General features: G+C 44.1%; 1 protein-coding gene across 1 annotated transcript in view; it reads right to left on the bottom strand.

Annotated features, from left to right (window-relative positions):
* Nucleotides 1-7462: 7462 nt before the first annotated feature.
* The window catches only part of stac (SH3 and cysteine rich domain), a 94454-nt gene continuing 76442 nt past the window's right edge, over nucleotides 7463-25474 (bottom strand). Inside the window, exons 9-11 of the mRNA XM_052023507.1 lie at nucleotides 22819-22870; nucleotides 16103-16237; nucleotides 7463-7679 (exon numbers count right to left, since the gene is read on the bottom strand). Coding sequence (XP_051879467.1) covers nucleotides 7581-7679; nucleotides 16103-16237; nucleotides 22819-22870 — 286 coding nt within the window. The 3' untranslated portion in view covers nucleotides 7463-7580. The remainder of the gene's footprint in view (nucleotides 7680-16102; nucleotides 16238-22818; nucleotides 22871-25474) is intronic.

Below are 25474 nucleotides of genomic sequence, written 5' to 3' on the forward strand. Positions count from 1 at the left end.
GCAGAGAGTAGTGGACTCAGCCCAATACATCACGGGCACATCTCTCCCCACCATCTGTAGTATCTACAGGAGGCGCTGCCTCAAGGTGGCAACATCCGTCATCAAAGATTCCCACCATCCGGGCTATGCCATCTTCTCGCAGCTGCCATCGGGCAGGAGGTACAGAAGCCTGAGGTCCCACACCACCAGGTTCAAGAACAGCTACTTCCCTTCAACCATTTGGTTCTTGAACCAACTGGCAGAACCCTAATCACTACAGTTTAGCAACACTATGACCTCTCTGATCACTTTGCACTAAAATGGACTTTGTTTTTTGTTCTAATTGTGTTTTTTTCTTGTAAAAATTGTGTATAATTTATGTTTATGCTTTTCTTGTGAATGCTGCTTATCTGATGCTATGTGCCTGTGACGTTGCTGCAAGTAAGTTTTTCATTGCACCTGTGTACACATGGACTTGTTCATAGGACAATAAACTCAACTCTGACTCTGTGGCTGCAGTTTTTTAAAATTTCCATTTACCTTAATGGGGATGTAGCAGCACACATTATAACCAATGTATCTCCTGTAGATCAAGTCTAAGATATTATGAATATCACTCAGAGTTTTATGATGAATTTTTCATCACTGAATGAATATAGACTTCATTGGCTTTAATTCTGAATGGTAAACAACACTGCACAGTACAGTGTGACGTGGATTACTCTGTATATTGAAGGCAATTGTGAATATGTAACAACAATATAGAATGCAAGTCCAAAACTTCCAAGCGCTTGAGCACGGTTTACACCTGCAGAGTAGAGATCCTCAGGAAAAAGATCTGGGATTTTCGAGTGAGGTTCCGATCATCAGGATACTCACAGATGTTGTAGCACGCTACTGAAGTAATTCAGTCATGGATTCTTTCAAATATTAAAGTCAGTGCAGGTGGATCTGCAGAATGTAAGCAATTTGGTGTACTGTATTAGTGATGATAACTGGAATGAGGACTAAATCACTTGATGGGAACAGTGCAGTTCCAATCAAAGCAGACTGCTTGCAAGAAACATCTGTCCAACAGGGAATCCCTTACAGCCCATCTCAGCAATGCCTTCCTCCTCTTCTCAGCTTGGAGTTGATGCTTTTTGTTTGACCTTTATCCTCAGGGCTCCATATTGTGTTTTGTTTGCTTTGGGCTTTGTGGTTTTAAAATTATTTATAGCAAACATTTAAATTAAAACATTATTCTCATGGTCGAGGACGCAGTCCGATCCCTGCAGTGTGCATCAGTTGGGCAAGGCCTCCAACAAGCCAGTGGACACTGTTGGCTGCCTCTCCCATGGCATAAATGAATCCCTGAATGGCTTGCTGTCTTAACCTACAAGCTGACCGATTCCACATTTTACTCCACTGCTTCCACACCAGGTGGAGGATGATATTGGGCAGGCACAGTAGTGTAGTGGTTAGCGTAACGCTATTACAGCACCAGCGACCCGGGTTCAATTCCCGCCGCTGTCTGTAAGGAGTTTGTATGTTCTCCCCGTGTCTGCGTGGGTTTCCTCTGGGTGCTCCGGTTTCCTCCCACATTCTAAAGACATGGGGGTTAGGAAGTTGTGGGCATGCTATGTTGGTGCCGGAAGCGTGGCGATACTTGCGGGCTGCCCCCCAGAACACTTTACGCAAAAGATGTATTTCACTGTGTGTTTCGATGTACATGTGACTAATAAAGATATCTTATCTTATCTTGCCTCATCTAATACTGATGATGTTGAAACGGGACATCTCGAGTAGCCGTCATTATGTCTTAGTCCTGCTGGTCCTCGGCTCTGCCTCATGGCCCCCAAGCTCTGACAGCATCTGGTGTCTTCATGTGACCAGGTTGTACAGTGAGCAGCAGACACGATCAGGTCTCCGCACCTGCCTGGTTGCTACAGCAGGGCATCACCAGTGATTCCGCTGCAGCTGATGGAATGGCAGCCTGGTGCTCTGGTTGTAAATGGGCTCCACTGAAGAGATTGGAGAGAGATCTGATGTGAACAACCATGGACGTTGCCCTTGTCCCAGAGCATCTGTATTCCAGTGCTGACAGCTGAAAATAGCTAGTGGTACAGACTCCCTCAAGATGAAGGAGTCAGGGGTATTGTCAAAATATATTGCATTGACCACCAAGAAATCCTTCTCATTGTTAACAATTAGGTGCACGTTTAGGGAATTGAAGCCCTTTCTGTTGATGAAAGGTCTGAATTATTATGGGACCTCTGAGGGTATGAAAGCAGGCAACAGCTACCTGTGCCTTTGGCAAGCTAGCAAACATGGGCAGTGAAATCGCCACTGATTACCATCTTCACTCGTCTGATGAATCAGTACTTCTGATTCAGGGTCTCAACTCGAAACGTCAACAACCCCTTTTACTCCACAGATGCTGCTTGACCTGCTGAGTTCCTCCAGCAGTGTGTTGTTTGCTTCCAGACTTCAGTAGCTGCAGTGTCTTGTGTCTTCATTGTGCTCCACCAGGTTGAGCAACATTTGGGGAAAGTGGGGAAAGTACTAAGGGCACAGAATATACACTGTGTGGGAGACTGGAATGCCCAACACTTGATTCCACTGCCACTGACTGAGCCCTGGATGACACAGCTGTCTGTGTAGGCAGTGAGTGAACCAACAAGAGGGTTAAACTGCACTTGACCTTGTTCTCATCAATTTATTTGTTATAAATGCATTTGTCCATGAGGACACTGGCAAGAGAGGCCACAGCAAAGTCTTTGTAGACACCAGCTCAAAGGGCCTACTTCTGCTTCCCTTAAGACAAAGCCCCCTTTCAACTCCTTTCATTGTGTCGTGTGGCACTGCCAGCCTGCTAATTGGGATGAATTCACAACAGATCGGGCAGCTCAGAACTGGGTGTTCGTGAGGTGCCCTGGACATCAACAACTGCACAAATGTACACTAACACAGTCTGTAACCCCGGGGCTCAGCATGACTGTCACTCCACTGTTACCATCAACTTTGGTTGAATAAAGAGTGCAGAAGGGAAGGCTGACAGAATAACTAGGCATTCCTGAAAGTAAAGGGCCAAGCTGATGAAGCAGCCACACAGGACAACATGTGTGCAAAACAGTACAGGCAGCATGAACGTGACAGTGCAAGGTGATCTCACGACCAATGGATCAGATCCAAGCTCTGCAGTGCTTTTCATGAATGGCAGTGGACAATTGAACAGTTAGTGACAGGAGGAGCTTCCAAGAATGCCCCCGTCTTTAACAATAGCACAATGGCAAGGCCCAGAATATGCTCGGTCAAGAACCACACACAGCCAGAAGTGTTGGATAGATGATTCATTTCAGCTTCCTCCTTGCATCCCAGAAGCCAGCGTGATTTACTTCGTGTGATACCAAGAAACAGCTCGAAGCACCGGGTGCAGCACGAGGAATGGCAGCAAGGAATCAGACAACATCCCAGCCATAGTACCAAAGACTTCCAACTTAGAACTAATTGCACGTCTAATCAAGCTCCTTCAGTACAGTTACATCAACTGAAATGAGGAAAATTGCCTAGGTACATCCTGTTCTCAAAGGCAGGACAAATGCAACCCAGCTGATTACCACCCAACTGGTCTGTTCCCAACCATCAGCAATGTGATGGAAGGTGTCATCAACAGCACTATCGTGAAGCCCTTACTCACCAATAGCTCGTTAACCAATGCTCAGCTTGGCTAGATTGGGTTTTGCCAGGACGAATTGGCTTTAGACCTCATCGCACCCAAGGTCCAAACACAGGCAAAAAAAGTGACTGAACTCCAGAGGTGAGGTTAGACTGATTGGCCTTGATATTAAGGCAGGATTTGACAGTGTAACATCAAGGAGCCTTGGTAAATCTGAAGTCAACGTACATCTCGGGGAGTCATATCTCATGAAAAGGAAGCCAGTTAAATGGGAAAATCAATCACAGCAGCCCTGGGACATCACCGAGGGAGTTGCTCAGGGTGGTGTTCTGGGGCCAACCACCTTCAAATGCTTCACCAATTTCAGTTCCAGTTGCAATTCCTGAAGTGTGACAAGTAATAAGGATGCCACAGAAGCGCCAGGCACTGACCATCTCAAACCAGAGAGGATCCAATCATCTACTCATGACATTCAATCTAATTTTCATCACTGAGTCCAACACCACTAAATACTGGGGGTCATCACTGAAAGAAACTCAGACACATAAAGAGCAGGGCAGTCACAGGGTATCTCACTTCCTTACATCTCAAAGTCACTTAACCATTTTCATGACCCAGGTCAGAAATATGACCTGAATACTTTCCAAGTGGCTGGATCAGTGCAACTCTGACAACACTCAGAACCTGGACACCACCCAGGAAGAGCAGCCTGGCTGACAAGCACCCCATCTGTCATCCTAAACACTCATTTCCTTCACCACTGGCACACCCGTGTGTTCTGTCTACAAAATGGACAGTAGTTGCCTGCCTAGGCTACTCTGATGGAAATTCCCAAACCCCTGACCTCACCCACTAAGAAGAACAAGAGCCATGGGGAATGGGAACATCATGCCCTGGAAGTTTTCCACAATATCACATACTACCCTCATTGTCTCTCAATTTTCACTTGGCCTCGATCCTGGTACACGCTGGCCAACAGCACCATCATGAGAAGAAATCACAGTCATTGATCATACGCCAGGTGTATGCCAGCCACCAAACACCCATTTACACTAACCTCCCCACATTCCCATCAACCCCCCCCCCCAACCCAGATTCGACCAATCACAGACCCCCTAGGGGCAATTTAGGGAGGAACAGTAGAAAAGGTGTTGGAAGTAGATAGGGTGGTAAAGATGACGTGCGGCATATTTGCCTTCATTGGTTGGGGCAGTCACGTTGCAGCCGTATAAAACGTTGGCTCGGCCACATTTGGAGTATCGTGCTTGTCGCATTACAGGAAGGATGGGAGGCCTTTGGGGAGACACAACCATGAGGTTCACCAGGATGTTGCCTGGATTAGAGAGTATTAGCTACAGTATATGAAGAGATTGGACAAAGTTGGATTGTTTTCTCTGGCGTGTCAGAGGCTGAGGGGTGACTTGGTAGAAGTATATAAAATTATGAGAGGCGTAGACAAGGTAGATAGAGTCTTTTCCCAGGGTGGAAATGTCAAATACTGGAGGGCATAGCTTTAAGGTGAGAGGGTGAAAGCTTAAAGAAGATTTATGAGGCAAGTTTTTACGTGGAGAGTGGTAGGTACCTGGAACGCACTGCCAGAGGAAGTGGTGGAGGCAGATGTGGTGACAACTTTTAGGCTTTTAGACAGACACATGAACTGGCAGTGAATTGAGGGATACAGACCATGTGCAGGCAGATGTGTAATTTAAATTGCCATTATGGTCGGCACAGATATTGTGGGCCGAAGGTCCTGTTCCCGAGCTGTATTGTTCTATATTCTATCAGAATGTGCAAACTCTAAACAGACAACATTGGAGGTCAGGACTAAACTCAAGTTTCTGGAGCTGTGAAAGAACAGAATTACAAGCTGCACCACTGTGCTGCCGAGCTGTTCACAAATGTGTCCCACCACTACTTCTCAAGGGCAATTACGAATGGGTAATTAATGCCAGCTTTTCCACTGCTCCCAGTATCCTGAAAACTGCATCTTAAACAATCTAGAGTCTGAGATACCACTATGTTTAACCAACCACCACCACAGATTGCTTTTATTAAAATTCCCCTGCTTCAACTGTGAAAAATGAAGAAAATTAGAATCCTTTTACATAGAATAATCTCACAATAGAATTATACCACAAATGATTAATACACTTTAATCAATGATTAATATTTGATTCTGGTGTCCAGTTCTTTTCTTAAATCTTAGACATCCAAGTAGTTCTAGAAAATTGACATTTTTCCCACAATGGCCTTTTCCTTAAGTTTGCACTTCCAATATTATTAGGGTGAAGTGCAGTAAATTGTCCAGATAAGGCTATCAAAATGCCTTATTTGATTGGTGCCTTGTTACTTTTATACCCTTCAAATGAAAATGCAACCATTTTCATTCTGCTTACATTTAGCTAGTTTCTAGTTCTCAATCTTCTAATACTTTTCTCCATTAAATTCCCCGCCTCAATTTCAGATATGTGATTTCCAAAACTGCGATGTTCGACTGGCTGTAAACAAGCTATTAAGGTAGATTCCACGGATCTAAATTTCAAGGTGGACTTAGTTGTGTCTAACAACTGATCAGCTTACAAAAGGCATCACTGCATAAACAGAATACCCCAGAGAAATCTGTGTCCCTGGGCTTGGAGGCACAAAGATGAGCATCTTTTCCAATACAGTGGCTGATTTGATCAGATTGAGACTGCTTATGTTTAAATAAGTATAGTATTCATCTGTTCCTTGACTTGGCTTCCTTAAGTCAAAGGGGCGGTTGAGTGGCCTGGTTCTTGGTCTCTACCATTGTCATTCTGATCCTGAGCGTTCGCATAAAAGAACAGCCTCCTTTCGAGAAAGTGCCCTTCATTCAGCAATATGGCTGAGATCAGACTCCTACCAAGTAAGGCAAACTTACTAACTGTCTTGCAGACATCTTTAAAACATGATATAATTTTTGGAATTAATAAAAATTTAAAGGATTTGTATTTGGATTTATGCCTCATTATCACTTTCACACAATCATATCAAAATACCCACTGTTAACAGATTCAGTAACAAAAGAAGTAAACCTACTTTGTGTCGTGGATTGCCTCAGCCTTTATAGAAGCTTTTCAAGTTTTTATTCCAAAGGTAGCTGTCAGGTTCCATCTCTGGTTATGGTGCTACCTTTACTCAATTTGCACACCATTGTCTTCAAGCCTTTAAACTGCCGTGAACAAAATTGATTCTATTCATTTGCCATAAAACTCTTTGAAGAAGTGTTAAAATACCTACCATGATAGAAAATACAATTCATACTCAGGTGAGCAGCTAACTTGCTTTTGTTTGACTATAAGTGACAATGATAATGCTGCTAGATGTGAATATTCAGAGTACATTCTAAATAGTCGCATTCCAAGCAGATGTGTAATCCTAAAATCCGTTCAGACACGAAGAAGGTAAACGATTTTGGGGCTAGACAACAACTTAGTTTAGCTGAGGACCTGAATGATGGATCCATAATGACAAAACCAACAGCTCTGATGCAGGAACAGGAGTCATTTGAAAATACACCATACAGCATATAAGGCATGAAAATACAGGTAGGTTAGAAAATCCCATCTCTGTACTGGATTGACTACTTTCTATTTATATGCCTAATAATGTGTAAAGGAATGGTAAGGGCATTTAAATTGCCCTTGTCATTGTTAGGTTTTATAGGGATAGGATACTACCAAACCCCAAATGTACAACTACAGACAATATGGAATTGTCCCTCAGTCAGGAAGCAGACTCCTCAGATTTTCAACATATCTGGTTTTAAGAAGCACTTCCTTAGTGTTTCAATGTACCGTTTTGATCATCTGACTCTCAGCAATGGACCACAATAAAGTTCATCTTTGTTGATGATGTGAGACAAGAACAGCCAATACCACATTAAGTAACATCACCTTCATTGCATGGACATAGTGTGATATCATATTTTGACCAGGATATCAAGTGGTACAAAGCCCATCTTCTTCCCGCTGTGCACCTTAATAAATCCATTATTCTCTTCACCTTTGTCCACACAGATCTATGAATGAAGATGAAAATTTAAAAGGTTAATATGAGATTCATGTGGCAACATTAAAATTAGCAGCCATTCTCCAGAAAAAAAAAGTTTAAAATCTTTCACTATTGGGGCCCAAAAACAATTACTCATTGTCTTCAAGACTTTCCTAATTTTGACCATGACAAGGTTTCCCAACCCTGTTTCTGCTGATCTACTGAATTCACTGGTTGTCTCTTAAAGTTTCAGTAACTTAATTACCATGAATTTCACTTGTAACGCATTTGGAACATTGATGCAAAAGGAATAAAACAAATAAAACTACAGATGCTGGAATCTGAAACAAAAACAGAAAATGCTGGACAAACTCAACCGGTGCAAAAGGGAAATGATTTGTCTTTGAGAGGGAGTTGCCATGGCCTCCCAGGAACCTCAAGACCTTGATGGGTTTGGGACGCATTGTTAAAGCACAGGTGCTCACAGCAATGAGGATGAAAGAGTATAGGATGCCTAATTAACACAAATGCAAATTAGTTCTCTTTGTCCAGGTTTTGCTGTTATAACACTGATCCACTTCTCCCGCTGACCACCCAATCTATAAGATCAAAACTGACTTTCCTGCTGTCTCTGAAGTTAAAACTTCTGTGTATTTTCACTAAGGATATTGATTCAGAATTTGTGGGCAGTGGAGAGTCGCTCATACTTATTGCTGACCTGTGAAAAATGTTAGAACTTTAAATAAAAACAAAAAATGCTGGTAACACTCAGGAGGTCTACAGCATTTTCATTTAGAATTTATTGTTCCTTCAATAGGAACATCCAGATCATCAACTGTGGTGAAGCTCTGAGTTGTACAGTGCTTTTTGTGACAAAATTCTACAGATGTAGGGTGGAGAGCATTCTGACTGGTTGCATCACCACCTGGTATGGAGGATCCAATGCACAGGATCGCAAGAGGCTGCAGAGAGTTGTAGACTCAGCCAGCTCCATCACGGGCACAACCCTCCCCACCATCGAGGACATCTTCAAGAGGCGGTGCCTCAAGAAGGCAGCATCTATCACTAAGGACCCTCACCACCCGGGACATGCCCTCTTCTCGTTACTACCATCAGGGAGGTGGTACAGGAGCCTGAAGACCCACACTCAACATTTTAGGAACAGCTTCTTCCCCTCCGCCATCAGATTTCTGAACGGTCCATGAACACTACCTTGTTATTCCCCTTTTGCACTATTTATTTTTGTAACATAGTAATTTTTATGTCTTGCACTGTACTGCTGCTGCAAAACAACACATTTCACAACATATGTCAGTGATAATAAACCTGATTCTGATTCAGTTGGCTGAGCCATGTGCCCTGGTTTGTGGCTGTCAAAGCTGTCAAAAAGATTGTGTTAAATATTTCCTAAGTTCAGAAACATCCAAAAAAAAATAAAAACAATTAAATACACTGGAAACCGTTACAACTTAAATTTAACTTAAATAAAGCATTTAAAATATATAAATAAACTAAAACACTTAGGTTCTTCTCAGCCATTCCCTTCATTTAAATGAACAGAGAAATTGTCCCTGTGCCAGACCTAACTCCATCAGGATACACAGCTGGGTTAAGTGGCACTTCAGCTTCAGAATATAGAACAGTACAGCACAGGAACAGGCCCTTCGGCCCATCATGTCCGTGCAGAACACCATGTCGAATCAAACAAAATCCCTTCTGCCTGTTCATGATCCATATCCCTCCGATCCCCGCATATTCATGTGTCTGTCTAAAAGCCTCAGAAACACCACTGTCGTATCTGCCTCCACCACCTCCCCTGGAAGCCCGTTCCAGGCACCCACCACTCTGTGGAAAAAACTTGCCCTGCAACCTTGCCGAAGGGCCACAATGTTGTGCCAAACTAATTAAGAACATAAGAAATAGGAGCAGGAGTTGGCCATCTGGCCCGTCGGGACTGCTCCACCATTCAATAAGATCATGGTTGATCTGGCCATGGACTCATCTCCACCTACCTGCCTTTTCCCCATAACCCTTAATTCCCCTACTATGCAAAAATCTGTCTAACTGTGTCTTAAATATATTTAATGAGGTAGTCCCTGCTGCTTCCCTGGGCAGAGAATTCCACAGATTCACTGCTCTCTGGGAAAAGCAGTTTCTCCTCATCTCCATCCTAAATCTTGAGGCTATGTCCCCTGGTTCTAGTCTCACTCACCAGTGGAAACAACCTTCCTGCCTCTACCTTATCTATCCCTTTCATAAGTTTATATGTTGCTATAAGATCCCCCCTCAATCTTCTGAAATTAAACAAGTAATTAAACGCCTAACCAAACTACTCCCTTCTGCCTACACAGTGTCCATATCCCTCCATTGTCTGCACAGTCCTGTGCCTATCTAAGAGCCTCTTGAATACCTCTATTGTACTTCTCTCCACCACCACCCTTGGCAGCACACTCCAGGCACTCACCACTCTCTGTGTAAAGGGCTTGTCTCACTCATCTCCTTTGAATTTACATCCTCCCATCTTAAATGCATGCCCTCTAATATTAGACATTTCGACCCTGGGAAAAATATACCTGCTGTCTACTCTATCTATGCCTCTCATTATCTTATAAACTTCTATCAGATCTCCCCTCAGCCTCCGCCGCTCCAGAGAAAACAATCCAAGTTTGTCCAAACTCTCCTTGTAGCACATGCCCTCTAATCCAGGCAGCATCCTGGTAAACCTCTTCTGCACCCTCTCCAAAGCCTCCACATCCTTCCTATAATGGAACTGAATGCAATAATCCAGATATGGCCTAACTAGAGTTTTAAAAAGCTGCAACATAACTTCCCGACTCTTGAACTCAGTGCCTCGACTAATGAAAGCAAGCATGCCGTGTGCCTTCCTTACCACCCTATCAACCTGTGCAGCCACATTCTGGGAGCTATGGACTTGGATCCCAAGATCCCTCTGTACGTTAACACTTAAGGGTCTTGCCAGTAACGTCCCTTTACATTTGATTCCCCCAAAGTGCAACACCTCACATTTGGCCAGGTTAAATTCCATCTGCCATTTCTCCATCCATATCGTGACTGATCTATATCCCACTGTAGCCTTTGGCAACCTTCTACACTACCTTGATCACCCTGTCGCAGGACAGATGTTCTTTTCTGACAGTGATATTTCCTGGCCCCTCAACCAGATACTTTAAGAAGTATCTAGTTGAGCACTTGAATCGCCATTCCAAACGGCCTGTTTCTGAGCTTAATACACTCTGACCCCATGACTAGAAAGCAAGGGACTTCGAGAACAACCTTGAAATGGTTTTGCTGTCCACCGGTTTGCTGTGATACAATGCAGAGCAGTGTTGGTTTTGGAAGTCTGTTGGCAGGGATGTGGATAATGTGCCCCATCCACTGGATCTGGTCAGATATGATCAGACCCTAGATTTCTGCTCGTGTGCCTATTAACTCCCCCCCTAATTTTCCTACCACCCATCTAAACTAGGAATACTTTCTCGTAGGCAGTTGCTCTATCAACCAGCAGGTCTTTAGGAAGATTGCAGGAGATCCAGCAAATAGCCAATCTTCACAACATGGAAGTAGGCAGTTAAGGACCATCTTTGGGATAACTTTTCCTGTGACAAACAGGAATGAGACCTTCTTCTCTGACATTTCTGAGATCCTCTGGCAGATGAGGGATCTGTGTCAGCAGTAATTCACCATATTTTGTTATTTTAACAGGGAGTTTGTCTGCTGGGCTTGAGTAGTATCAGGAGTGTAGCAGTTAATGTGCTGTGGATTAGAACCATGGGCACTCACATCAAAGGCACAGGCTTAGGAGTTTTTTCAAGAGAACTCCTTCCAGTATGTTCTGACTGCTTCTCTCCTTGCACATTGACATCTGGGCTTGGCTCTCATGGGTTGGGCATAGCTGGTCTGAGAGCGTTGGAGAATTGGCCAGCAAGAGATTGAAAAGTCCATCTAAAAAAGAGTCATAGAGCAATACAGCACAGATACAGGCCCAACCAGTCCGTGCCGACCATGGTGCCCACCCAGCTACTCCCAATTTCCTGCGTTTGGCCCATATCCCTCTAAGCCCTGCCCCTCCATGTACCTATCCAAGTGCTTCTTAAATGATACTGTTGTACCTGCCTCACCCACTTCCTCTGGCAGCTCGTCCCATATACTCACCACCCTCTGCATGAAAAAGTTGCCCCTCAGGTTCCTTTTAAATCTTTCCCCTCTCACCTTAAACCTATGCCCCCTAGTTTTGGACTCCTCTACCCTGGAGAAAAGACTGTTACCGTCCACCTTATCTCTGCCTCTCATAATTTTAAACATTTCTACAAGGTCACCCCTCAGTCTCCTACAATCCAAGGAATAAAGACCCAGCCTGCCCAACCTCTCCCTATAACTCAGGCCCTCTAGTCCTGGCAACATCCTCATAAATCTTCTCTGCGCTCTTTCCAGTTTAACCAATAACAGGGTGACCAACACTATACACAGAACTCCAAGTGCAGCCTCACCAATGACTTATACAACTACAACATAATGTCCCAACTCCTGTACTCAATGCCCTGACTGATGAAGGCCAGCGTGCTAAACACCTTTTTCACCACCCTGTCTACCTGTGATGCCACTTTCAACAAACTATGTGCTTGTATCCCCAGGTCCCTCTGTTCCATTACACTCCCTAGTGCCCTGCCATTCGCAGTACAAGTCCTACGCTGGTTTGACTTTCCAAAACGCATCACCACACATTTATCTGTATTGGAATCCATTTACCGCTCCTCGGCCCACTTCCCTAACTGATCAAGACCACCGCCCCCCCCCCCCCCCCCAGTAATCTATGATAACTTTCTTCACTATCGGCAACAACTCCTAATTTCATGTCATCTGCAAATTTACTGATCAAGCCTTGTGCATTCACATCCAAATCATTTATACAAATAACAAGTAGCAAAGGTCCCAACACCGACCCCTGCGGCACACCACTAGTCACCGGCCTCCATCCCGAGAAACAACCTTCAACCACCACCCTCTGCCTCCTACCTCTGAGCCAATTTTGAATCCACCCAACTAGCTCTCCCTGGATTCCATGGGACCAAACCTTCCAGACCAGTCTGCCACGTGGGACCTTGTTGAAGGTCCTGTATGCCTGTAGGGCACTCAAAATCCCTGTAGTAAAATATGGTGAGATACATCTGGCACAATTGTATGACCTCACCTTTCTCATCTACAAGAGGATCTCAGAGATGCCATTTTCAGGAATTACATGGGGGGGAGGTGGGTCTCTTTGTTGTCTGTCATAGGATCCTCTTTAACTGCCTCCTTCCATACTGTTATGATTGGTTACCAGTGACCTATTGCAACTATTGAACGGCTGCCTAGTACGATAAATGGACTCTCAACCTGCCTCATTATGACCTTGCACCTTATTGTCTACCTGCACTGCACTTTCTCTATAGCTGTTACACTTTATTCTGCACTCTGTTACTGTTTTACCCTGTAGTACCTCAATGCACTGTGTAATGAATTGATCTGTATGGACAGTATACAAGACAAGTTTTTCACTGTACCTCAGTACATGTGACAATAATAAACCAATACCAATACTTGCTGCACACATTCCACTCCCCGTTCTTTCTTGATGCTGGTTCCAGTGCATGAACACCTTTTGTTTATGATTAATTAGTTCCTGAATCACAGGTCATCAAACCAGGCCAAGTGTTGTCTGGTAAGGAACTAAAAGTTCCTTTGTTGCCATCACTACTCAGGCATTGGATTTGTCGAAATGGGTGTTCTTGTACACAGGTCACTAAAGAGCAGCATGTTGGTGTTGCAGGCTGTCGGGAGGTCAAAGAGCACATCAGTCCTTAATTCAACAGAGTTTGGTTACAGGAGTAAGAAGGTATTATTTGCAACTTCATTTGGTCGAAGTTCACCAGGATGTTGCCTGGATTAGAGAGTATTAGGAGAGGTTGGACAAACTTGGATTGTTTGCTCTGGGATGTCAGAGGCTGAGGGCTGACCTGATAAAGGTATATAATGAGAGGCAGGGTAGAGATCGTAAATAGTTAGAGTCTTTTTTCTTGGGTGGAAATGATGAATACTAGAGTGCATAGCTTTAAGGTGAGAAGGGGAAAGTGTGAAGGGGATTTACAAGTCAAGTTTTGTTTTACATGGAGAGTGTACGGTGCTATGAATGTGTTGCCAGGGAAATGGCGGAAGCAGACACAATGGCAACATTTATGAGACATTTAGACAGACACATGAATAGGCAGGGAACGGAGGGACATAGACCATGTGCCCATTGATGGGATTAGTTTGGATTAGCATTCTGGTCAGCACAGACATTGTGGGCTGAAGGGCCTGTTCCTGTGCTGTTCTGTGTTCTATGAGAGACTGGATAGTTTTCATGAGGGGCATACTGTAGCTAAATTGAATGGTCACAGTCCTTTTTCCAGGGTAGGGGAGACTAAAACTAGAGTGCATAGGTTCAAAGCTGAGAGAGGAAAGATTTAAAGGGAACCTGAGGGGCAACCTTTCACACAGAGGATGGTGGGTAAAAGGAACGAGCTGCCAGAGGAGTGGTGACGGTGGGTACAATTACAACATCCAGAGAACTTTTAGACAGATATATGGATAGAAAAGGTTTTGACAGATATGGGCCAAGTGCAGGCAAATGGGACTAACTTGGTAGGCAACTTGGACCAAAGGGCCTGTTTCCATGCTGTATGAGTCTGACTCCATCCCTCTTACATTCACATCTCAATCGTCAGTGTACAGTATATACCACGTTCCATCCGGGACATGCCCTCTTCTCATTACTACCATCGGGGAGGAGGTACAGGAGACTGAAGACCCACACTCAACGATTCAGGAACAGCTTCTTCCCCTCCGCCATCAGATTTCTGAACGGTCCATGAACCCATGAACACTACCTCGTTATTCCTCTTTCGCATTATTTATTTATTTTTATAACATACCGATTTTTATGTCATGCACTGTACTGCTGCCGCAAAACAACGCATTTCATGACATATGTCAGTGATAATAAACCAGATTCTGAATTAACAAACAGCAAGGGTCCCAGCACTGAACCCTGTGGTACATCTCCATCATATCCAATCTTGGATCCAATTTACCAACCTGCTGTGGATCCCTTGGGCTCTGATCTCCGAGATCATCACCAAACCTTGTCAAAGGCCCAACAGAAGTTCATGTACAAAGTGCTAACATTTGAGTTCAGTGGCCCTTCATCAGAACACATTCTGATGCCCTTTCATGATTTGAAATGTTAACTTTGCTACTCTATTCACACAAGGTTGGTTTTGCTATCGATTTCTGGATGTTCAGTTCAGCAAACGGAACTCTTCATGATTTGGGCATGATCCATCCCAATATTTATTTTCCAAAGTTTGGGATTGGCCTGATATATTGAGGTGACCTCTCCCGCTTATGCACATTTAATGGACAAAGGAAAAAGAACAGTAATTGTTTCAGGATTAGAGAAAATAAAACATGAGAAGCCAGAGAGGAATTCCAGGACTCACCAGAATTCCAGGGTCACATTGGCCTTCTTGAGCTACATGAGCATATACGAGGTGTGCTAGTAGTTCTAGGGCATTTTGTTATTTGATGGGGCATGTTGAAATTCCTGGGGTATGTTAGATATTCCAGGGCATGCTGGCAATGTTCAGATCTGTTGGCAGGCATGGGATGTACAAGCTAACAGATTCAATGTTGGCATTCCTTAGATACATTGGAATAACTGGGGATTACAAGGATTCCTTGGAAAAAGCTGATGTGGATGGAAAGTCTCCCTGTGTCTACTCACCATTGGAAGTGAAAGAAATGCCTGACTCTGTGTGAATGCATCAGGAGAGCAGGTCGGTAATACTGCTGAACTCCACTCATGATGAGTCTGTTATATTTGGAACTATCAGTGTAGAGACCCACAAGGAAACAACAACAAAGAGAAGAGGAGCATGATTAGACCAGCTGGCCCCTCACGCCTGCCTTGTCAATGTGATCATGGCAGATCTACCTCAGGGCTCATCTCCTCTTCTGTGCCAGTTCCCCACAGCTCTCGATTCTCCAATCTTTCAAAAATTTATCTACTTCTCCGGTAAATATCTCCAAAGATCTAACCTCAGCAACCCTCCAGGTTGGAGAATTTCAGAGATTCACCACCTGTTGAGAGTAGAAATTCTTACACATCTATTTTAAATAACCTCTATATCATCTTGTATCTGTGTATCCAAAATTATATAGTGCATTATGTGGATAAAATAAGTTCAAAATTCATTTGCAACGAAACACTACCACTACTATCTACTCAAAGAGATGTGTTAGAATACTGAACGATAATTTGTTGAGATGTTAGGTTGGAGGCACAATGAACTCTATGTTTTCATTGCTAGGTAGTTAACTTCAAATAAACATGAAAAAGATATTGGTGATTACCTGGTTTTCTTTCACATTTATCTGTCCTTCTTTCGAGCCCGTGAATGGTTTTGTGCATCTGAAGACCTTCTCACCCACCATCACTCTCTGAACAAATGTTGCGGGGAAATATCCAACTCTGTCAGCAATCTTACCCTGACAAATAGAAACAATAAGTAGTGAAGACAATATAATTTCATCAATATCAATTTCTTTGGTATAACTGAGATCATACTGTTGCATCTCTGTCACTGAGACCCATGCAGTTATTTAGCCAAGTTTTTCACTTGCACTACTTCATCATTACATTAGCTTATACAAACTGGAAGTGTGACAGACATTGGTAGGGGCACAGGCAATCCTTATTTATGGAGTTATAATTGTGTGCAATTCTGGTCGCCCCATTACAGAAAGGATGTGGAGACTTTTGAAAGGGTGCAGAAGAAGTTCACCAGGATATTGCCTGGATTTAGAGTGCATGCTCTATAAGGAGAGGTTGGACGAACTTGGCTCTGGAGTGTCGGAGTCTGAGGGGAGACCTGATAGAAGTTTATAAATTTACAAGGGGCATAGATAGACAGTCAGAATCTTTTTCCCAGGGTAGAAATGTCAAATACTAGAGGACATGCATTTAAGGTGAGAGGGGAGTTTAAAAGAGATGTGTTGGGCAAGTCATAGAGTCATAAAGCCGTGCTGATTATCCCTAATCAACCCCTGTCTTTTCAAATGCTTGTACATCTTAACTCTCAGGTTTGGAACAGGCTGCCAAGGGTGGTGGTGGAACCAGATACAATAAGTGGCATTTATGAGGCTGTTAGATAGACACATGAATATGCGGGGAATGGAGGAATATGGATCATGAACAGGCAGAAGAGATTTAGTTTAATTTGGCATCGAGTTCGGCACAGACATGGTGGGCCGAAGGGCCTGTTCCTGTGCTATACTGTTCTATGTTCTAGAAGTCTTCTACTACTGACTTTAAGGGTGAGATGAGCTCAGTAAATTTGCACTTAGCTCTAAATGAGTTGCACTAAATTGTTTGCAGAAAATTGTTTCTATAGCAATGATAAGCCACTGGAACTACAGCTGATTGATGGATGAGTTGAGGTACTGAGATAAACTGCTGGGCTGAGCTTTATTTTCTAGCCACAGATTTGCAAGACAATATGATTGTTGACTGACAACATGGACCACGTTTGGAGCCCCGTGCACCTTCACTTCACTTCCAGCCACTAAAATGAGTTAGGATTATCCAAACTTGGCATGGTAGACTCTGCATTTGGTTTTCCAAATGTCTGCTGCATTTGCTTGCCATTCAATGCATGGTAAGTCATTGATCTTTTACTTCGTGTGAAACTAAGCTTGTGGGGATTGAGGCTGAGAAATAAGATCACAACTTTGTCATCCTGTGTCACTACTTGCTACTCCCTGAAGCCACAACCCTGTGTGAGATCACAGAACTGCAACTTGATCGGCAGACCTTCCTACACAGCATGCAAATAGAAAAATGATACATTTCCCATCATAAAAATGTTCCAATGCGGTTTAGTGAGGACATTCTGAAGTGTCAGACAATGACACATAACCAATATTCTTCATTTATCCGTAAATCTTAATATTTTACAAGATACTTCGGCTGCAATTTATTAGAACTCATACAAGTAATTGTCCACGGTAACTGAGTCACAACTATGTTTATGAAGTAGTGAATATAATCCATATAATAGACAACATTCTGTTAAATAAAAAGAATGCACTAAATATGAAATCACAGCAGGTTGGAATTAATGTCTGATTTTAAAATAATGGGGGATTTTAACTAAGGAGCACCTCAAATTACTTGCAAGTAACCTCCTCAGGATAATATACAGTACACCAGTTGCACATTTGAAAGTAAAATTTTGGCTCATTTTCAAATTTCATGACAAATACACGGCATTTGTGCGTTTCCATGGCTTGCTGAATTCAGGCAACCAAAGTAAGGTGAGAACACAACAGCAATTGAGGCACTGAATCAAGCTGCAAAGGGTTTTTTGTTGACAGTTGCTTGTGGGGAGTTTCCTTTCTGCACATAGAACATAGCACACTATAGCACAGTACAGGCCCTTCAGCCCATGATGTTGTGCTGACATTTTATCCTGCTCTAAGATCTATCTAACCCTTCCCTCCCACATAGCCCTCCATTTCTCTATCAATCATGTGTCTATCTAAGAGTATCTTAAATGTCCCTAATGTATATCTGCCCCCACAACCTCTGCAGGCAATGGGTTCCACACACCCACCACTCTCTGTGTAAAAAACTTACCTCTGACATCCCCCTTATACCTTCCTCCAATCACCTTAAAATTATGTCCCCTCGTGTTAGTCATTTTCGCCCTGGGAAAAAGTCTCTGACTGTCCACTCGATCTATGCCTCTTATCATCTTGTACCCCTCTATCAAGTCGCTTCTCATCCTCCTTCTCTCCAAAGAGAAAAGCCCCAGCTCGCTCAACCTATCCTCATAGGACATGCTCTCAAATCCAGGCAGCATCCTGGTAAATCTCCACTGCACCCTCTCTAAAGCTTCCACATCCTTCCTATAATGAGGCGACCAGAACTGAACACAATACTCCAAGTGTAGTCTAACCAGAGCTCTATAGAGCTGCAACATCACCTTGCGGCTCTTGAACTCAATACCCTGAATAATGAAGGCCAACACCCCATGCACCTTCTTAACAACCCTATCGACCTGTGTGGCAACCTTGAGGGATCTATAGACGTGGACCCCAAGATCCTCTGTTCCTCCACACTGCTAAGGGTCCTGCCATTATTTTGAACAACTTCTCTTTTGATTCCTCCCACCTTCTCCAAATCAAAGGTGTACTCACTCGCATGGGTCCTAACTATGCCTGCCATTCCATTGGCTACGTGGAAGAATCTTTGTCCTCAAACCTACTCTGGCACCATTCTCCAACTCTTCCTCTGCCACATCGACGACTGCATTGGTGCTGCCCCTGCACCCGTGTACACCTCAACAATTTCATCACCTTCAATACTAACTTCCACCCTGCCCTCAAATTCACTTTCCAACACGTCTCTCCCCTTTCTCATTCTGTCTCCATCTCAGGAGACAAACTATCCACCGACACTTACCGTAAGCTCACCGACTCCCAAAGCTACCTAGACTACACCCCCTCCCACCCTGTCTGTTGTAAGGACTCCATTCCTTTCTCTCAGTTTCTCCATCTCCACAGCATCTGTTCTTGAGAAGAGGTCAACAGCTCCAGTATATCTGAGATGTCCTCTTACTTTTTAAGGAAACAGGACACCCCCGCCCCCACCACGGCGGTTGCTGGAGCCCTCACCTGCATCTCCTCCCTTTTCCTGTACCCCTGCTCTCACTCCACCTCCCCCCAGACAGAGAAAGGATAAAGTTCCCTTGGTCCTTACCTTTCACCTCACCTGCACACATCCAGCATATCATTCTTTGACATTTCCGCCAGCTACAATGTGATCCCACCACCAGCCACATCTTCCCCTCCCCACCCCCTTCTGCTTTTCACAGGGACCACTCTCTCCGCGACTCCCTGATCCACTCAGTTCCCTCCCCCCCCCCCCACCCACTTCTCCCCCTCCCCAGGTATGTTCCCCTGCAACGGCAGGAGGTGTAACACCTGCCTCTACACCTCCCCCCTCACTACCATCCAGGGACCTAAACAGCCCTTCAGGTGAGGCAGAGATTCACCTGCACCTCCTCCAACCTTGTTCATTGCATTCGGTGATCGCGATGTGGCCTTCCCTACATCAGTGGAGCCAAGTGCAGGCTGGGCGACCTCTTCCCGAGTACCTGCACTCTGTCCGCCGTGGCCATCGGGAGCTCCTGGCTTCCAGGCATTTTAATTCCCCTCCCCATTCTCACACCAACCTGTTTGTCCTCAGCCTCCTCCACTGCCAGGGTGAGACCAACTGCAAAGTACCCTGGGGAGTCTACAACCTGACAGCATGAACATTGAATTTTCCAACCTTAGGTAAACTCCCCCCCACCACTGTCCCTACTCGCTCTCTGCCTTATCTAAATTGGTAAATTGGTTTATTATTGTCACATGTACCGAGGTACAGTGAAAAACTTGTCTTGCACACCGTTCATACAGATCAATTCATTACACAGTGCATTGAGGTAGTACAAGGTGAAAAAATGACAGAGTGCAGAATAAAGTGTTACAGTTACAGAGAAAGTGCAGTGCAGGCAGACAATAAGGCGCAAGGCCACGACGAGATGGATTGTGAGGTCAAGAGTCCATCTTATCGTACTAGGGAACCGTTCAATACTCATAACAGCGGGATAGAAGCTGTCCTTGAGCCTGGTGGGACGTGCTTTCAGGCTTTTGTATCTTCTGCCCGATGGGAGAGGGGAGAAGAGAGAATGTCCGGGGTGGGTGGGGTCTTTGATTATACTGTCTGCTCTACCGAGGCAGTGAGAGTCCATGGAGGGGAGGCTGGTTTCCATGACGTGCTGAGGAAGTAGAGGCGCTGGTGAGCTTTCTTGGCTGTGCCATCTACGTGGTTGGACCAGGACAGGCTATTGGTTATGTTCACTCCCAGGAACTTGAAGCTCTCACCCCTCTCGACCTCAGCACCGTTTCTACCCAACTCCTCCTACACACACCCAACACCCCCCAATCACCCTGTTTAATTCCCTTCCTCTGCCCACTCCATCTACCCATCACCCACACACCCCTCCCACTGGGTCCCCTCCCCTTCCCCCCCCAACCCCCTTATCTGGTCCCATGTTCCATCTTCCTCGCCTATCAAATTCCACCTGTTGCCTCCACCTGGTCACCTCCCAGCGTCTGTCACTATTTCCCTCCTCCGTCTGCCTATCAGTCCTCCTCACCTCATTGCCAGCCCTTAGTCCACCCCTCCCCCTCACTTCTATACTGGCATCTGAGGTGAAGGATCTTGACCTGAAACGTCAACTGTCCATTTCCGTCTACAGATGCTGCCTGACCTGCTGAGTTCCTCCAGCATTTTGTGTCTTGCTCCAGGTTCCAGCATCTGCAGTCTCCTGCTTCTCACTTTTCACAGCTTGACTTACTGAGCTTTTCCAGCATTTGAGAACTCCACTTCAGAAAGAATTTCTTCTCTCAGAGTGGCCATAAGTCACCCACGTGCTGCAGCCACAACTGAAACCTCAAGGCAGGGAAACCACTGTTGCTGCTTCATTTCCATAGAACCATACAGCACAAAACAGGCCCTTCCAGCAGCGTAGATTCCAGACATCTCCATGGTGCAGGCTGTTGTTGGCTGTAAGCACACTGTCTTGCAAGTGTCCAATATGAAGTCAGCTGTTCTACTAAATCCAAAGGGCTTCACTCCCTCAAAGTGCAGTTGCTCTTTTACCAACAGTCGTACATCATGCAGGTCAATGCTTGTTATCGTAGTGATAGTCACGATTTCCTTACTCTATGGTGCGTGCCAGCTATGTTTTGCCCACAGCAAGTCAAAGGCCAGCTTCATGGTGACAAGAATTATCTACTCTTGATACGGCTCATGTCTTCAGCCAAAGACTATGCATTGGTGGAAAATAGGACCTTAATGAGAGCTATGCTATTAAAGAGAATAATACAGGGCACACGATCAACATCCTCAAGCGATGCCCCCAGTGCTGCACTGGTCTGCACAGATATCAAGATTAATGGTTGGATCTGCATGTTGCAGAACCTAGCCATTATGAAGGAGCAGCTAACACTTGTTAGCCAGGAAGCAGTACAGAGGAGCAAATAAAGAGGAGGAAGGTGAGGAGGTGAAAGAGGAGTAAGTGTGACAGGAGGTTGAGAAAATGGATAATATTTGTATGTGGATAGAACTGTAGAGTTTTACTGAGGTACATTCTGAGGCAACCTTCAAATGTTATCCCAATTCCTTTCTCATAACTATAGTAGAATCCTACATGGATAACCACTCCTAGTGAGGCATTCTGTGTACCACCAAACCTCATTGGAACATCTCATTAATCTCAAAAAATCATTGTTTCAAAAACTCCATGTGAGTGATGCGATTTTTCATCAGTGATTCAATAGGGACATTTAAGAGACTCTGAGACACATGAATGATAGAAAAATAGGGGGCTATGTGGGAGGGAAGGGTTGGATAGATCTTAGAGCAGGATAAAATGTCGGCACAACATCGTGGGCCTAAGGGCTTGTACTGTGCTGTAGTGTTCTATGTTCTGTACATCATTGGTAACCTTTGGCAGCAGATGCAAAGAATACGAGCCAATAGAATCCATCAGCAATACCTGACTCTCTAATGTTTCCGATCTTATTGTGTCTCCAAGCTACTACTAGAGCAGCAATAACACAGAATATGTTCAAAAGATGGAGTGCATAACACACTCAGATGCTTTCCATGTTTGGTTAGGCTTGTTTGGATTCAAATACTTTTACAGACTTAGCTTTGCAAAGCACTCCCGTCTAATGCAGTTGGGAAGTTAGACTTCATGCATCTGTGATTTTTCTTACTTTTCACTCATTTGTCTTGGTGCTTTAGATTTCCTGGATGCTGAATGATAGAATTTCAGTGCTGGGGCAGTGGAGTGGGGGGAGGGGCGGAGCAGTTCCTATTTTTCTAATGTAACCTCTGGATTTGGAGTCCCTGCAGGACTTCTGCTGAATTTACAGGTGCAGATTTACCCAACATGTTAAAAGCTGATGGAATTGTTTTTCAGTTTTCAGCCTACAAGATTCAGAAGTCTTACCTTCCACCATTCTTCATTAGAGTCATCCAGCAGAAAAATTCTGTCTCCAGCCCTGTAATTTTGAATAAACAAATAACATTAGCCTTCAACTAAACTTAACACATCTTCATGCGCTGCTTGTCCGAAAGACACCAGTAATTCACGGAAAGCTGTCAGTTGTCCTGGGAACGTGGGCAACATTGTTCCTTCCATTAACACCGTAACCAATAGGGAAAAAAAGACTGGGTCATTTATTTGTTGTTGGGCAAATGATGCTGTGTAAAATTTGTTGCTCCAGTTGCCTGCAAAATCCAATGGTGGCACTTAAATGATTCATTGACTTTAATTCATTTTCGGACATTCTGTACATGTAATTTGGTAAATAAATGCAGTATTTTTAATGAGGAAACAAAGAAGGCAGTGGCTCTACTTTGTTAGGAGTTTGAGCAGATTCAGTATGTCACCAGAGACTCTTGCAACTTTCTATAGATGTACGGTGGAGAGCATTCTGACTGGTTGCATCACCGCCTGGTACAGAGGCTCCAATGTGCAGGATCGAAAGAGGCTGCAGAGGGTTGTAGACTCAGCCAGGTCGATCACAGGCACATCCCTCCCCACCATGAAGCACATCTTCAAGAGGCGGTGCCTCAAGAAGGCAGCATCCATCACTAAGGACCCTCACCACCTGGGACATGCCCTCTTCTCATTACTGCCATCGGGGAGGAGGTACAGGAGCCTGAAGACCCACATTCAGTGATTCAGGAACAGCCTCTTCCCCTCCGCCATCAGATTTCTGAATGGTCCATGAACCCATGAACACTGCCTCGTTATTCCTTTCTTTGCATTATTTATTAATTTATAGTAATTTTATGTCTTTGCACTATACTAATGATGCAAAACAACTAATTTCACCTCATATAAGTCAGTGATAATAAATCTGATTCTGAAATCTGAACTGCTCTAAATATTTCCAATTTCAGAAACAATTGAAGATATTCGACTATTCAGTATCTGACGAAATGTGCCGTAGAATGTGGGGATCAATCTGAGCACAAATAGCACAGCTTTCATCCTGAGTACATTGGGTTCACTTTGCATAATTGCGGATAAGGGGTTACTCTTGGATAATAACAGAAAGAAACATTCAGCCAGGAATCCTGGTGTATAAGTTGGGTCAGGGCTCAGAGGGCTTAGTTCCAATGTCCACCCCAATAGTTTTGTCCTCAGAATGAACAACCTATTTGATAAGACCAAAGACAAAGTCACTAATACCTTTCAAGACACTTCTGAATTGATAATAAATGCTAATAATGCACATGTGCCAAGAACAAATGAAGATGATGTTTGGACTGAGTCACGTATGTGCATGCCCCAACAATGTCTACATTTTAACATTGCCATCCTTATTTTGAAATAACCTTCCCCTAACACCTACCTGTTTTACATCCCTGATTTCAGTTTCTCCACCATTGATGCTTGTGCCCAGCTTGAAGAACTGATAAGCCAGGGATCAGTCTGAACACAATCATTTCTCAACATTTGTTGAGAGGTAGCCCCAGCACAGTGCCAACCAAATTCACATATGCCAGAGACAGAATTGGAATTGGTTTATTATTGTCACATGTACCAAGGTCATTATTGCCACATGGACTAGATGGGCCAAAGGGCCTGTTTCTGTGCTGTAGTACTCTCTGACTCTATGACAGTGAAAGACTTGTCTTGCATACCATCCATACAGTCTTATGGTCATACAGATCATTTCATCACATCAGTGTATTGGGGTAGTACAAGGGAAAACAATAACAGAATGCAGAATGAAGTGTTACAGTTACAGAGAAAGTGCAGTGCAGGCAGACAATAAGGTGCAAGGTCATAATGAGGTAGATTGTGAGGTCAAGAGTCCATCTTATTATGTTAGGGAACCTTCAATAGTCTTATAACAGCGATAGCTATCTGGGTGACCCACCATTGCCATTGCCAGATGTTCTTACTGATGCTTCCATCACTGGAAATTATGCCCAGCAGTCTACATAATAAGCTACTCTGGACAATAAAGAATTCCAGAGGCTGGAATTCAATTTCTGCTGGGAGAACAGGGAACATATGGACTCTGAGGCATGCGGGCGCATAGCTAGAAAGCTCCCTCACTTTCAGGCAATATTTATTGAAGTTCAGGGAAAGGGTGGAGATGTAAACAAGCTTTCTTCAGAAACTCTAGAAATCATTTGTGGTGCAGGAGAATGCCACTGTGGAGCATTGTTCTCCTGTATAGACTATCATCAAGACATTGGACATGCAACTAAACATAGCCATGTACCATTACTAGAGCACTGAAGTCAGTGGCCATCAACCATCTCCCATCAGTAGTGGGCATTGCACCCAATGCTTACCGAAGGCAAGCCTCTCTCATTTGCTTTTCCGATCACATCTTTGCAAACCTGTCAAACCTGATCTACTGCAGGAAAGGTGGCACTCCAAGATCACAACTCAAAGCAAGGAAACCACTGTGCAGAGAGTCCAATGATATACCTTGTCTAACAGCAAGTAACTAAAGGAATAAAGACCTTATCACCAACATACGGAACCAGCTCATTAACTAGACCATCTACATAATAAATGGACAGCCATGAAACAGATATGAACATGAGACAGAGGTTTGGCCATTTGTTCCAATGGT

This window comes from Pristis pectinata, chromosome 9, assembly GCF_009764475.1.
Source record: "Pristis pectinata isolate sPriPec2 chromosome 9, sPriPec2.1.pri, whole genome shotgun sequence".
In the NCBI taxonomy this organism is placed as follows: domain Eukaryota; kingdom Metazoa; phylum Chordata; class Chondrichthyes; order Rhinopristiformes; family Pristidae; genus Pristis; species Pristis pectinata.